The sequence below is a fragment of the Giraffa tippelskirchi genome, chromosome 4, assembly GCF_054371585.1.
Source record: "Giraffa tippelskirchi isolate mGirTip1 chromosome 4, T2T-mGirTip1v1.2.pri, whole genome shotgun sequence".
Taxonomy (NCBI): Eukaryota; Metazoa; Chordata; class Mammalia; order Artiodactyla; family Giraffidae; genus Giraffa; species Giraffa tippelskirchi.
This window is the reverse complement of record NC_137278.1, coordinates 58461326-58477763: the sequence shown is the minus strand read 5'-3', so window position 1 is coordinate 58477763 and position 16438 is coordinate 58461326. Positions and strand designations below refer to the sequence as shown.

Sequence of the window (16438 nt, the reverse complement as noted above, 5' to 3'; positions counted from 1 at the left end):
CACAAGAGTGCTTTATGAAACAATTATGTTTTAAAATAACAACCCTTTAATTCAAGTACCACACTACTTACCAGTGCAAGATTCCAGTAAGAAACGACATTATTAATAGATTCAAAAACAGCCATAGCATCGTCTGTATTTCCATTAACTACATCCAATATAGCAAATGTGATGTGTGCTTCGTCTTCGTATTCACCAACTTCACATGCCTAAACACATTGGGTAACTTTCAGTCAAGCTGCCTCTACCCAGAATATCAAACCCAAATATTTCCCAAGGATTTTACACAATCTAGTAGGATCAGCATCTCAGTGTTCTTCTCTGCCATGTTGCATCTGTGACAGACAGTGGACTTAGAAAACAAGACTGCCATTCAATAGTACGGTAGTTAATATAAGCAGTTTCTACTTCCATTTCCTTATTTATAAACTAGAAGCCCAGACCTCAGCTAGCTCATGATGGGACTCTCCGTTACCTGAATGTCTGCACTATGGAAATGCCTGAACAGAGGGTCAGCAGGCTCAGGGATGCTGCTCTTCTTCTTAATCATCTTTAACAACGGCAAAACCTTTTTCCAGTAATGAACACTTCTGCCTATGTATTCTCGTTGATCATAAAAAGAATTAAGATCACAGCCCTAAAATACAAAGTTAGAAGTACACAGAGAGACACAAATGAACAGATTCAAAAACTCATTTGCAGATGCTCTGAACAACTTGCTAAAATTTCAAATCCAAGGCAAAATAGAATCTCAAAAGTCATATGCTCACCTTTCCAAATTCTAGAATAACTAAGCACTTTACCACCAGCACTCATTTTAGACCCAACTTTGACACACCTCCAACGACACTACCAAATTGGGCAGCCTACTTTTTTTTCCCTGAAGTTCCTATAGGTGCCACAGAACAGACCTCAAGTATTGAGCAAGGTCTATAATGCCCTTACCTACAGAGCCTTGTGCCACCAAACAGGTAAAAAAATCTTCAGGCTGGTAACTCTAAGTAATAGTAACAGTTAATACTTGGTAACATTTACTGTGCTAGGCACTGTTCTAAGCACTTACATACAAACTATACTAACTACTTTGTGGCAAGATGGAGAAAATACATTTCACCTGACACAATATGAACACACTGCTACTGTTTTCAAAACCAAAAAACTTTCAATGTCAAGTATGTCAGTAAAAAAAATTAGGTAATGTTCTTACAAACTGCTCCACTTCAGTGAACTCACCGTTTTCTGAAGGCACTTTGCCCAGTGCACGAGCAGAGCAGGCTGAAGGCCAGTTTTTTCCTGGCCTCGTAGAGTGTTTATGTCACGCTGAACTAGAAGTCGCAATTTTGCTGAGGTTCCAGGTCTAAAAAAAAGTTAAAACTTTTAAATAAATTTAATGAAATTGATTTATAAACATGCAGTTCAACACTTACATGTATATTAATCATCACATGATAATTAAAACTTTACATGAGAATTAAATTAAGTCCCTGTGCAGTTAAGTTAAAGGAATTTTTTTTTTTTTTTTTTACTACTTACACTGCTTTTCTGTGAATAAGATTACAAACTGCATCCCACCATGCTTTCTGTCTTTCTGTGCAAAGCTGTTTACACACAGGCAGTGGCAAGCACAGAGGCTGATAGAAGCTGCAGTGAGAATTAGACTTTTCCTTTAACTGTAAGTGGCTGGTATATATTACTCCAAGCAGAAATACCTGTTTTATTTACAAAAAAAAAAAAAAATCAATTTAGGGAAAAAAAACAAAACAGTATTCATGGTATTTAAGTTATTAAAATCTATGCTTACTTCAAGATCTAAAATACATATTGATTCAGGTGCATTTGTTTCAAGTCTTGAGGTTTCCTGGGGCAAATGATGAAAAAGCTGTTTTAGCCATTTTCGAATTGCAGGTAAGGTAGGTAATGAATTCCACTGTAAGCCAAGCCAGGTGAGGTGTTGAAGACTACCATTATGTGCCCGAACGGCACCTGAAATAAAGCAAATAACAAAAGAAACTGGCTTGAGGTTTTGGAAATTTTTGTGTGCCATCAGTTTTGCCAACATAAACAACTGACTCATGGTAATATTAAATGTACCTTAAAGTTATAACTGCTTTTCCGTATCAGAGTGCAGGGAAAATTTATCAGCAAAGTCTAGTGTTCTTAATAAAAACAGTTTTGATGGAAAAAGTTCTTTAGAAGGAAAAGAAAGAGCCTCACTAGAACTCAATAAAACAAAATCTACTGACAGAGGTCAAATAAAGACTAGCCATCCAGTAATAAATCTTGAAACAACAGATCTTCCTTTCGGTAAAGAAACATGAAGAAAACAGTGGGATACCACTACATTAATAGATGGATCTTTTACTCTATAAGAAATCCAGTACTAAAAAAGTTTATAGGCTTCCAAAAGCATAAAAGAGGAACAAGCTTTCTGGTAATACAGCAATTTGGGAGACAAACATGTCCATCAACTTTATCCCGTAATTATGTTTTTAGGAATCTGTGTAGGAAAAAAAATGAAATGGAGACACCTAAAAATTGTCATCAGTATTTTTAATTAAGTGAAAAAACTGGAAACATCTTAGCTTCCAGATGGAAGCTGGCAAGTACATTATAGCTACTTCATTAAAAAGTTTGTATTAGCACCAAAATGATACTTAGGAGAGAATTCATGACACCAATCACGTGTACAGAACTATTCAGAAAAAAAAGTACATGCTACCATAACCACTATCAACACCTCATATTACCCTCCCCCCATAAACCTCAAAAGTAATTCAGAAAAATATTAAGTCATTATTTCTGGATAATCCCCCTATTGCTATATCTCCTGGTGTAAAACGATTAAAATGCAAAGTGTTTCCTTAGAAAGATACCACTTACCAACATCATATCTAGCCAATTCATCAGGATCCGGTTCTTGTACATCAATGCTTCCAATATCATCATTACCAAGGAAAGAGCTATCCTTAGGTAACTGACGAGAAAACAGAGCGTCGTACAAAGCGGACTGCCCACTCCTGTTGGCAAAGGATTCTACAACCTCTTTTAAGAAGTCTTGCTTGTCACGACTTAAGTTTAGCAGCATATGCCCTGCAAAACAAATTATTTCCATCATTTAAAAAACATTTTAAAGTTACATCTCTCAACAGTTTCATTCACTTACCCTAAAGGGAAATAACATGACATTCTCAGAATGAACCCTCCAGCCCCACAACCACAGCTGGACCCAAAAGGGTGCTGATGTGAAAAATGAATAGACTACAGGTGTCAGAGCATCTGTGTCTATGTGCTAGAGTAAAGGGAAGGAAAAAATGTGTGAAAAATCCCAAAAGGATTTCCATTTGAAAAAGTATGGGATTCAAGCGGCCAAAGGAGAACAGGATCAAGCTCAAATTTTCTGTCCTGATACACCAAATTTCTAAATCTGGCTGGTCAGAATCATCTTTTAAGAGTTTAAAATTTTTCTGCTTAGGTTCTAGACTTCCACTCCCAGAGATGATGATTCCACAGATTTGAACCTATTTAAAAACACTCCTTGGATGAGGTTCTAGTTCATGTTCTAGTTCTAGTACATATGGATGTACTTTGAAAGCACTATGCTAAGTAAATGAAGACAGTGATCCAAAGACCACAGCATGTAAGATCCAATATATGAAATGTCCAGAACAGAGAGATAAAGAGACAGAAAACTGGCGGCTGCCTAGGACTAGTGGTTTGCAGGGAAATGGGGAGTGACTGCTAATGGGTACCAGGTTTCTTCGTGAAGTAATGAAAATATCCTAAAATCATGGTGATGATCACACAACTCTGTGAACATACTAAAAATACCACTAAACTGTACACTTAAAATGGGTGAATATCATTGTGTGAATTTTACACAATCAGGCTGTTTGAAAACACACAAAAAACTTTTTTTCTGTAATTCTGCTGGTCAGTCTGGTTTCGTTACTACCAGACAATTATCTCTTCAAAAATTTGCAGAGACAAGCTCAGCAGGCCCAGATCAAAGACAGTACAACACAGTTCATTTTACAAACTGTGACCCTCTGCAAAGGTAGAAGGGAGATCTAAGAAGAAAACAAAAGATCACTTCAAGGACTCAAAGTTTGACTCCTACAAAAAAGTAAGCTGTGGGACAGAGGAGCCATGACCAACAGTCTACCTACAGACCCCAGCTTACAGCTACTCAGATTTAAGATCATCTCCTAACTCTTAATGAAGGCCCTTAAACTTTACATCAAAACTGCCTCTTATAGAAACATTGCCCTACAGAGCCTTCAGTCACTTTCAAGTTTGTGCCTTAGGAAAGCCAGAGAGTGTAACAGACCTTTAGGATCCAACCCAAATAGTTAAGAACTGGGAATAAATCTACAAATTCCAACAGCCTAACAGAATGTGAATATACACCTTCTGTCTTTGTTTCTAAGTTGTCAGCTCCTGAAGAGAGAGATCCCTAACTTTTTCACCTTTTAACCCCAATGGCTAGCAAACCAGTAACTTATTCTTAGTTCAAGAAGTGCTGTAAAACGTTCTGGATGGAGATTCTAGCAGCTAGATTAAGGATGGGTTAAGGAGTTTCTCCAGCCAGGAGCGAACAATATTTGTTCCTTTTAAAGAATACATCATTTCTTATGATTCATTCTCTTCTCTCTCGCCTAATTCAATATAGCAAGGAGAAAAAATTCTAACAAATTATCTCCTGGGCAGAGAGAAGACACTATCTAAGCTGTGTTCAAAAAGGAAAAAGTTCTTTTATCTTTTTAAAATAAAATCAGTTAAACGTTACCAGTACCTGATTGGCTCAGACGATCATAGGCCATCATTTCCAGTAGACTTTGTCCAGCTTCTCCTTTTATTGATTTAGTCTTTGGTCTTGGAACCTAATCATTTTAGAATCAAAAATCTTAATTTAGTGATACATTTCTAATCGTAAAATATTCCTTTCTATTACACTGTACTTTCTTCAATAATGAATAAACAGCCAGTGGTTAAAGAGAGTTGGGAATCCAACTGCAAAACACTGGGAATTGGGAAATTTAGATAATCTAGAAAAGATGCCTACAAAGAGCACATCTGAGAAATTACTTTCTACTAAGAACATGTTGGAGTTACAGCTGGGGAAACAAGAGCATCTGGTTGGAGACCTTTTCTGCCCTGCATAGACAGACCAGGAGCAGCCCAAGAGATGACAGCTCTCCACCACCTGGCACTGGACCACACCCCCCTCCACATGGAAATGCCACACCCTTCCAGAGCACAGACCACCTGAGAGACCACTAGGGTAACGAGAGCAACCTAGACAAGAAAAGGGCTCCAGGTCCTGTCCTATAAAGAAGAGGTGGAAGAACTACAAGTACACACAATGGTGAGAAGATGACAGCTGCCTTCGAGTATTAAGAAAATTATCTTGTAAAAGAAGCGAACATCAAAAGAAAAAAAAACACCACCAATGGGTAGCAGCTTGAGAAATACTTTTACTCCATATAAGGAAGCACTAAGAACCAAATTATCCGAAAATAAAACAGGCTACCTTGAAAAGCTGCAAATGTCTATCACTGAACATGTTGAGTCCCAGCCAATGAACACTTACCATCCTGAAAGTAACTACACAGACGATGGGTGTAGTGGCGTAAACCTCCAGTGGTTTTCTTACACTGGGTATGGCGGTATAATTTGGTACAACCTCTGTGAGACTGGAAATTTGGCAATAGCTCAAAATATTATAAATGCACAGATACACATTGATCCTGCCATCCATCACTCGAACTCATTCTACCCCCAAATTTTCACATGGGAAATGGCACAAGCTAGTCATTGCAGAATTATCTTGAAGTAGCATAGCAATATCTTGGTTTTAGGGCATTGGTTTAATGAAACCCAAACTATAGTACATCTATAGAATGAAATAACATCCAAGCATCAGAATAAATAACAGTGCTGTACTCAGGCTATGTTTTCTGTGCTGATACGGAAATGTTGGAATTCAAAACTCAAAGCAGAGTTTCTACTGAATGGGTATCACTGTCACACCATTGTCAAGCCACTGTTGTTAAGTCAGACTATAATAAGTCAGAGACCAACTGAACTCAACAGAACTACCGCAGTCCCTGATCAAGGGTCTGAAAACCCTACCATTCAAACAGCCTGCAGAATCAATCAGGAGGGAGATATAGTTTTTACTATTTAAAAAAGTCAAAGTTCAATACAACAAACTAATTGATACAACAAAAAAGAAACAGACTCACAGATATAGAGAATAGAGACTAGTGGTTACTGTTGGGAGGAGGGGGAAGGTATCAGAGTAAAGAGGTGCAAACTACTATGTATAAAATAAGCTACAAGGGTATAATATACAACACAGGGAATGCAGCCAATATTTTATAACTATGAACAGAGTATAATCTTTAAAAATCGTGAAACACTGTACTACATACCTGTAACCTATACAATACTGTACGTCAACAATACTTCAATTTTAAAAAAGCCAATGTTTAGAGCAGTTGACTGTGTCAACATAAAAATACCCATTTTTAAAAATTTAATACATTTCAATTTCCATTAAAGAGAACTGTTAGCTACTTGATAATTCTATAAAAATATTAATCATAAGAACACTTTAGTGCTTATACAGATTAGCAAACTTCATTAACTTCACTACTTTTCACCAATAAATTACTTATGAACAAAATGCTTCTGCTGAGCTAACAGCAGCACTGCGGACTGCACCTCAACAGGTTTTAAAAGGCCCAAGTCACGTGAACTAGAAAAAGCAACATCCTCCAACAGTCATTTTACAGTGAAACCCTTTTTCTTTCTCAAGCAAACGATTATTCTCTAAAGCTAATAATTTCTACAAGCTAGGCATAATTCACTTTGTGGAAGACTGCTCATTTCTTCTCAGTTCAGAAATGATGCAAGCTCACTAAAGAAAACATTAAAACTGCAAAAATGGATGAGGGGAGGGCAAGAGCCAACATCTCATCATCTAAAAACAAAGGCATTCTGGCATATTCTCTTCATGTCACTTTCTACGCATAAAGTTGTTTCATGTTTCCGAGGATGAATAAGTATACTGCTGTGTAGTAAATATACTGTTAATGTTGTATATATATTAAAAATTAAGTTTCCAATTAACATGTTAAAAGTTACGGTAAACAGTCTTCTATCATAGCTTATGCAACCATGCCCCCAAATTGACTTACTGATTAGATTTTCATCCAAGTTATGTGTATCTTTTTGAATCGTGTTTTATCCATACTTGAGACTATTTCCTTACAGGTTCCCAGAAATGGTAGAGTAAAAAGATCAAATTCTTCAAAACGATCTTCCAGTCAAAGCAATGTCAACTGCCACCGGCAATGCTTCAGTGTACCGGTTTCACCGGCCTCACTAATACTGTATATTAATAAATCTTGTTCTTCTTTCCCCCATCAAAGTATTTCATTTTAACTTTGTATATATTTCTTCCCATTTTCACCACGTACCAGGACATACCTCATGTGAAGTACAATCAAGTCTCACTGAAAGGTCAAGGGCACGCCAGACAGGGAGCGCTTACCTGGAAGGCTATGAGATAGCAGAGTGCAGCCAGCTCCGAGAGCGCACGCCACTGCACGTCACTGTGCTGGCCCATCTTCAGCAGCAGCGACCCGGCGTGCATGTAGAAATGTCCTCTCACTTCCAGGAACGTGGCTGAGAGCTCCTCGTTTCCACCTGCACAAGACTGCACAGACTGAAGAGCACCATCAAAACTGGAATATTAAAGTATTAAACAGGTGTTAGACTACTGCACTGGGACTAATCCGTGTCATTATTTAATTCTAAATAAAATTGAGAAAGGAATTTACTTCAAGCATCACCTTCCACATCTAACTCCCAACAATCCATTCTGTTTTATGAATTATGAATCACTGAGTGCTTCGTGTTACTTGACATACTTCCTATATTTCAAGCTTAACCTCCAGAATGTCTTATTCTAAACCATCTTCTCGATCATATGGTTTCATTATTTAATTCAAAGTTGAAATTTCTCAAAACAGACATGCCATTTCACATTATAAGTAAACAAATAAGACATATGCATTATCAATACAAAAACTGCTTTTACTATATACTTAACTACAAAGTTAAATTAATTATAATTCTATTATTTGCAATCTACGTACTAATCAGTACTTTTGAATCCTAATGTTCCTCAGAATCTTCATTTTCTAAGAAAATCAAAAGCAAACACTTAATAGAAATGTGAAGAATGATTTTCAAGTAGATTATAGTAAGAAATCTGAGGAACAGATTCTTCTTCTAACCTGTGAATCTCTGGAACTTGCAGAGGGTGTCAAGACTTCTCCAAGGGGTATGTGTAGTAGTAGTATCATAGCACTAAAAAATCATCTTTCTCACCACTTTCTCATGGGACCAGAAGTTTTAAAGTATATAACCATGCCCACTTCTCCCCAACCCTAAATATTTTCTAAAATCATCAGAAAGTTTGATTGAGTTTTTTTGGCTACTCCCTCATACTACCCATATGAAGACACCAAGTACTTCCTCAAGAAAACGACTTACTCTCCTACACCCCAATGAAAAGAACTCCCTGCCGTGTCAGATAGGGGAGAAACCATTACTTTTCAGAATAAGAGTGTACACCAGGGAGCAGCAATCTTGTCCATCAAGGACCCCATGCTGACGTGGCTCTGCGGGCACAGCAGCTCTGCCACAGGGCTCGCCTCCACCGCTGCAGTGTGCGAGCACACAGCTGACACAGCAGGAGGATGGCTGTGTCAGGGAAGCCCCACTCACAAGCAGGCGGTGAGCCTGGTTTAGCCCACGAGCTCTAAATTGACATACAAATCCAAGTGACGTGTCTGTTCAGTGGAATTTATTTTAATCAAGTGGAGACACTGGTCCTCAGAATTATGGAAGAGCAACGAGGACGTGCATTTTCAGGCTCAACTCTTTACTAAGCATGCCAAAACTAGACATTTAATTGCAAGAGTAACTTAACCAAGAACAGTAATAGAGTTCTCTAAGAATCAAGAGTCTCACAAAACCAATTATAATGTAATACTGCCCCAAAAGAGGATTCCTTCTAAGTAGTTCACCATGTTATTAAGTGTTACCTCTGGACATTACAGAAAAAATAATGACATTAAGTTGTTTAGATGAATAAAAACAAACAAACATCTGTAATTTACACTGAAGTGCTCTCTCTAGGTTGGCCTACCTCTCCAGTAATTCTCTGCTCTCCTGCACATCTCTCGTGGACAGTGTGAGAAGCATCAGGTTAGCATAGGCTACAAGTAAGTCCTGACTGGTTGCTCGCCAGTTACTTTCATCAGACTCCAAACACTGTGAAGATTCCAGGTATTCCTGTTGTGCAAAAAGAACTCTAAGTTACAAAACTGTATCATGTGTTACAAAACTGAGTGTTTTAGGACTACAAACCCCTTTGCCCATTCACAGGCTGAAAAACCATGTTGGTTTTAGATCAGCCTACAAAAACACCAAAAAATACACAAACGTATTTCTCATATTTATCTCTTGAATCCATTCATTATAAATTGAAATCATGCTGGTAAAATCAGCTCGTTTCACAGCTGCGACACATAAATGAAAGAGATTTAGGTCATGGAGGGCAGTGGTTAAATACAAAGGGTAATTGTGAGACCCAACAGCCCTTACCTACCTTAAGGGTCTGTACCACACAGGAATTCCACTCTAAACTTGCGCGCAGGGCTGTGTTCCTCTCTGCCTGGTGGCAATGGGCCACAGCATCCCTCAGTCTGCTGTTGGAGCGATACAGCTCCACCAATCGGATGTTCATGTGTACATCATCAGGCCTTGAATAAAGTTCTGACTGAATCAAGTCGAAAAGTTTATTCCATCCATCTTCACCTTTACAATCTAAAAGCTGTTCCTATTTACAAAGAACCATTAATTAGAGAAACATCTGTGCAATTTTAAAAACATCATGACTCCTATGAGCACCATCCCACTGTGTCTGGCTTTAGTCAATTCCCACCCTACTTACCTCATTAGTGCCCTTAGTCATTTCTAGAAGCTAAACCTCCAGAAAACACATGGAGAGAAACATCTGGGATTACACAGCAGCAGGAGGGCCTGGACTCAGCTCAGAACATCCTTGTGTACTCCTGTCACAACCAGAAGGGACCCTTCCACCCACGTGTCCTCACCCTCCATGTGCTCTGGATCTCCCTAAGGCTGCTCAGTCCCTGCACCCACTTCTCTCATTGTGGGGCTCCTACTCTGCCACCACCCTCTTGGTCTTCACCTTCCCCCTTACTGAACGAGAGTCCCATTCCAAGACAGCTGCCATCACTTATCCGCTAGTCTACGTACAGGTGGAGGAGGTGGTGACCGACTTACTCCCAGCGTCATCACCTGATCATGCCCTTCCTCCCCCAAACCTGTTTATAACATTTTACTAAAGGATGTGCTATCTGGCCACGCCGCTCACTCCTTACCTGCACCTGGAACAGAACTACCTTTGTTCATCCCTAAGATACATCACTACCAGCAGCACAAGACACAGGACAGCCTGGCCACTCTGCTGTTTAACAGCTTCACCTTTACCACTCCACACCAGCCTCAGCCATCCATGTGGCAAAATCCATACCCTCAACAAACCACTCAGACCACAACACCCTCTCATTCTCTCACCTCCCTGGGGCTAGCACAGCCTCACTGCCGCATCTCCTGCCTCTACCGCATGAAAAGGTCCTTTTAATTTTGCATGAAACACACACATACACTTTCCTTCCCTGTCAAGCTAAAACACTAGAGTCTCGCATCCAATCACTCCCTACTTACAGATAGAGCCCTCAGCTAGCTCTCTCTGCCCCTCCCTGGAGGCCCCCACCCCTGCAGTCTTCACCCCTGTGCACTAACAGATGAGCATGTGTAGGGCATCTGGGAGCATGGGGAATTACAACCAGGCAACTGATTCACCTTCATAATCTCAAACTGCCAGACTGGCAATGCCTAGAAGAAAAGTCCTAGTTTACTTCTCAAGACTCATTTTCTCCACTCCCTGAAGAGTTCACTTCGTACTCCTCTTTCCTCTGACCCTCTCTTTAGGATCACCACTCATCCTCCATGGAGAAAATGGAAGCCATGGCCTGTAAGCTCTACTTCCCCTTCCTGTACTCACCTCCCACCCACCGCCCAGTGGACCTCACTCACCATCAGTCTCCTCAACCTGGTCTATAACTGCAAAGAAGCCCTAGATACCAATTACATGTTTAAAATAGGTAAAAGATCAGCACCATTACAGATGTTTTTCAAAAACTCTACTCTCAAACCCAAAAGAAAGCCTTCCTATCAATGATATTTTTGTTCGTTAAAGAAGTGCCAAAAAACTATTTATTTTAAGTAAGCCTCAATTTCTAGGAGAAACAGAATTACTCTGCTTAATAGTTACAAATTTCATTGATTTCTAGTCCAAAAGTTCCAGGAAAAAAATCTGACATAAGATTTATTAGTTTTAGACAACAGTATTTTTAAAGTCATTAAAGAAAATCAGGATGCTTCACAAACAATTAAACTTTTGCTACACTGCAAGAAAACAATCCCCTCCCATTATACACATGGTCCATAACATCACTGTCACCAGATGGAATGGACTCTTGTGGCCAATGAAGAAAGTTGTGACCAATGAAAAATTATGTTTGAGGTACAAAACAAAGATACTAGTAAGGGAAAGAAATCTGCACTATGAAACAACATTTTTGATTAATACTTAAAACCCAGGTGCTTATCGCAGGGAGAAAAAAAAAATAATGTTACTAGTATTTATCTCCAGGGCTTTTACTTTTGATTTAAAAATCTGTACACAACTGTGTAATATTACCTGATGTGTAATAGCTAAAAATTGGAAACAAAGAATTTCCCCCCAAAGTAAATGGTTCAATGGTGGAACACACCCATATGAGGACATACTACTCAGCAAAAAGGAAGGAACCTATCCTGACACACACAACTTGAAAGGTCTCAAGAGCACCATGCAGAATGAAGAGCCAACTGCAAAAGGTCACACGATGCCTGTTTTCTATTCATATGACATTTTTTAGTTACAAACTATAAAGACAGAGAACAAATTACCAGTTGGCAGAAGCTAAGGATGATGGGAAGGAGAGGTGGATGTGACCACAGAAACAGAGGCATGAAAGACACCCCTATGGTGATGCAGTGCTGGATATGCATGTCTACACGTGACAGGTGGAACAAGGACTCCACGTGTACTGCACTCATGCCAAACCCTGCGGTGACTGTTCGACAGTCACATCAAGATGGAACCACCATTGAACCATTTACTTTTGGGGGAAATTCTGTGTTTCTGATTGGATGGAGCACACTCAGGCCCTCTCTGTACAACCTCAGCAACTTCCTGAGAAAAATCTATAATTATTTCAATAAAAAACATTTAAAAATTCTATTGGAAACACGTATAAATGAGGGATGGGGGTCTTTTAAAAAACAATATATATGAGAATTCCCCGAAAGTCCAGTGGTTAGGACTCAGCACTCTTCCTGCAGGGGCCCTGGTTTCAATCCCTGGTTGGGGAACCAAGATCGAATAAGCTGCACAGCAGGGGGAACCAACAGACAATTAAAATTACAGTTAAAAATCTGTTTGTCTAGCACATTTTGGAAAGTCTTTCTCCAAAAAGTCTCCTAGTAAAATATATTTCACTCAGTAAAGAATAACATGCAAAGCCAGTTAATACATTAGCAACAAATTTCTATCATTTTTAGTAGTCACCTATAACACACTAGAGAAACTTTTAACTTCTTCTTGAAGACCTCACTATCCTATAACAGAGTCCTTCCCAAATTTATATAATGGTTCTTTACAACTGTCACCTTCTGCGTAATTTTCACCCAATGAAGCGAAAGTTTTATACCAGACAGAGCTCAATTTATAATAAATCTCAGCTTCACCATCTACTAATAGCTAAGGAACAGTAAAATCCCTAAAACAGTAATCACTGTAAATGTAGATGAAATGCCACTTGGAAAGCAAACTGGTTCCTAGTGAAACAGCACACTGTGATACCTCATACACTGTGGAATGGCCATCACCTCCACAGCGACAATTACTCTGCACACTGCAGTACTATTGCCGATGGTCACAGCTCTTATATGTCACACCCCCAGACTTATATACAACTAAAGGTCTATACCCCTAGGATCCCCATTCCCCCACACACACCAGTTTATAGCTTACTACTTAAGTCATTTAAACTCTAAGTACTAGTAATAGCTGTGTCTTCACGTTTTCTCCAACTGCTTTTATTATATGCTTTGTTTTCTTTAGTTTTTTACCTTTAGTTTATAAATTGCAGGACTTCCTGGAAAAAGTTTAGCTGCTCGTTCAACCCAGTATTTAGCTCTTCCATCAGTAACATCATTTTTACAGAGCAATTCTGCAATCTTCAACACAAGATCTTTCTGTGTTGGGTTTAATTCCACTGAACGCTGATACCAAAAACAATTAAGAAATTAGTAGGATTCCTAAAGTCTGTACACTCATACACAAAACTAACAAGCACTCCATTACAAACTCTATTTATAAATGATAACACGTTATTTCAAAGTTGTTAAAATTAAACTGTCTGCAAGTTTTTCGAAAATGAATAAAAATTTTTTTATTTGGTAAAAGCAAAAAAGAAAAGGAAGGAGGGGAGGAAAGAAATCATGCACTTCTCACCATGGTAAACTTAAAATTTACAAGTGTTCATATACTTTTCCAAGTGCTAACCTCTCCATGACAAAAGACAGCACTCTTTGGGCCAGATATTTTAAAATCTGTTTCAAGCTGTTTTGCTTAATAGTATGATGATATGAGTGCTTGTTTCCAAGACATCCATAAAACATACCTGAGTTATTTACTACATAAATTAACCTGGACATTATGTGTGTGTGGTTATGCTCTAACCTTATACAGTTTACCTTGTAACATTCAACAGCTTTCTCTATGTTTTCCTCCACTTCGTAAAGAAGACCGAGAAATCTGTGAGCTTTGGGATCCCTTTCTTGCACATTAATATATGTAGATATGTATCTGTTCAGAAATAATAATATAAAAACAATCTTTAAAATATCACATTTAGAATTGTGTTTAAATGCAGAGAGAATATCTTATGCTAAGCAACCACTAAACTAATTTCTACTGTGCTCTGTTGAACACCACTATTTACTTAGAGCAGAGTATGCAGACAATTCAGAAGCATCCACAGGAAGAAACAGACAGCACCTAGACACACACACACACACACACACACACACACACACACACACACAGTCGACTGCACCTAGACATAAAGTCAATAGCACCTACAGATACACAAACACACACAAAGTCAACAGCCCCATACACACGCACCTACACATACACAAAGTCGATAGCACCTAGACACACACACAAAGTCAATAGCACCATCTACACACACAGTTGACAGCACCTAGACACACACACATACAAAGTCAAGGACAGACTCCCTTTGTCATTAAACACTACATTCACCAAAAGTTTTCCCCGGTGCTACCCACTCATAAGAAATGAACACGTAAGTTACCTTTTTTTCTATTACACTTTGGTAAAGCACTAAAAAGTTTTGCAGAGAAATTACAAAGTGATTACAGTAAATCTTTAAGTTATCATAATGCAAAATACTAAAGAGCACTAATTCCCAAACAACCACTAAGATAATCTGTTCATCTTTTAAATAATAACATCTAAGGGGACTGCACAGGAGTCACTCAGTACACCACCAAATGCAGATGACTTGACTATAAACAAGCATCTTCTAGGCCCAGTGAACGTTATCACAGGAAAAATCAGACCAAAGATCAACACTGGAGGAAAAAGTGTCATTTTATAAAGTAAAGAACTACAGCTGCTAGGTCAATAAAGGTGCTAACATTTTCTTACCAAAATTTTCATCTTCCCATCAATGCCTTCAATAGCTTACCTCCTTCTTCATTTCCAGCTTTAAGCTACTGAAAATCAGGAGATCAGATCACCAACCTTCTTGGCCTTGGAGGATCACTCACTAGTAGTCAACTAACATTATCTCTGACACAAGCTATTCTTCTGCCCAGGAATTAGTTTAATCTTGTACTCACTGCTATTTTCTAGCTGATGAAAGTAGCAGATAGCTAACCAGGAAGAAATCAAGATGTAAGCATGGTTCTCTTTTATTCTAACCCAGGACAATCTCTAGAGAAAGTTTAATGCCAGATGATTTCTTGCCCAAGGTAGGGACAAGCAGCAAGCATGTAGAAAGCATCATTCTAGACTCAATCTTCACATAATCCACTCTTGTCCTCACCATCAATCTGAGGGTTGAATCCCTCATTTCCAGGATATACTTAGGAAGAACTGCTAAAACATCATTTCTATCCATTTCAAAGAAGAACGTAAGAAAAGGCCCTGGTTTTAGACTTAAGGCAAGTTGACAGTTTGATACTTACTTTTTAGCAAGATCATATTCTTTAGCTTCATAATACAGCTTTGCAAAATAGAATCCTTTCATTGACTTCTAAAAAAAAATTAAGAATTATTTTATTCTTCATACTTTGAATTTTGCATATTTTTCACAAGAACTAAAATCTGTTGTAGCAATGTTAACACCCACTCAGTGTTCTTGACTGAAAAAAATCCCATGGACAGAAGAGGCTGGTGGGCTACAGTTCATGGGGTCACAAAGAGTTGGACAAGACTGAGCACACAAGCAGCCTAGCACTTAAAAGGTACAAACTACCTGTAGAAATGCATACATGTTCTGAAATCATGCAACTACACCTAATTCTCATGAAACAACAAACAAATTTAAGAAAAACAAGATAAAATGACACCAGAAATTAAGAATTTATATATCAGCAAGAAACCTTAGGAACTGTGTGGTGTTCCCCTCATTTTACAGATAAGTAAACAGACAGAGCCCACTTTCCTGGCGGAGAAGAAGTACACCAGAGAGAGACCTCACTTCTCCTGCCATGTGCACGCCTTCATGGAGGAAGACTAACAAAGTCTGCAGAGCCACTGAGGCAATGGGGCTTCCAGGTCCAGTTACTGACCTCTCCACAGATCATTATCTTACACTCAAGGAGTTAAGAGAGGTAGAAATAAAATCTGCCTCTCCTGGTATTAATTCTCCTGATAATAATCCAAGCCTACATCCTGGTTCTTTTATGTCTACAGGCTCCAAAGTCCAGAATGCTGGAGCACACCAGATGATGTCATATACACATGATAAAGTACAGAGCATCAAACATCTTATTTTGAAAATGATAGAAGGACACAGAAAAATAAAAATCAATGCATTATGTAAAAAAAGCAATGTTTTCATTTACTGATTTTATTTCTAAAAAATATGGATGTTAGATGTTGCTGTGCCTACTAGTCTCCAGGCAC

At 38.6% G+C, this 16438-nt stretch overlaps 1 protein-coding gene across 7 annotated transcripts in view; it reads right to left on the bottom strand.

Annotated features, from left to right (window-relative positions):
• Window positions 1–16438, bottom strand: part of LOC145546358 (E3 SUMO-protein ligase RanBP2-like) — a 57005-nt gene that overhangs the window by 28570 nt on the left and 11997 nt on the right. For 5 of the 7 annotated variants that reach the window (XR_014082779.1, XM_081592950.1, XM_081592953.1 and 2 more), the window contains exons 2-14: window positions 15496–15563; window positions 13972–14083; window positions 13345–13497; window positions 9686–9916; window positions 9224–9369; window positions 7559–7751; window positions 4793–4880; window positions 2881–3090; window positions 1802–1983; window positions 1534–1709; window positions 1234–1357; window positions 476–637; window positions 72–209 (exon numbers count right to left, since the gene is read on the bottom strand). Coding sequence is in view for 6 of the 7 variants with exons in the window: in XM_081592950.1 (XP_081449076.1) it covers window positions 72–209; window positions 476–637; window positions 1234–1357; window positions 1534–1709; window positions 1802–1983; window positions 2881–3090; window positions 4793–4880; window positions 7559–7751; window positions 9224–9369; window positions 9686–9916; window positions 13345–13497; window positions 13972–14083; window positions 15496–15563 (1983 nt within the window). In the remaining variant the exon portion in view is untranslated. Of the gene's footprint in view, window positions 1–71; window positions 210–465; window positions 638–1233; window positions 1358–1533; window positions 1710–1801; window positions 1984–2880; window positions 3091–4792; window positions 4881–7558; window positions 7752–9223; window positions 9370–9685; window positions 9917–13344; window positions 13498–13971; window positions 14084–15495; window positions 15564–16438 lie in introns of all 7 variants that reach the window. The other 2 variants (XM_081592955.1, XM_081592954.1) reach the window with 2 other exon arrangements.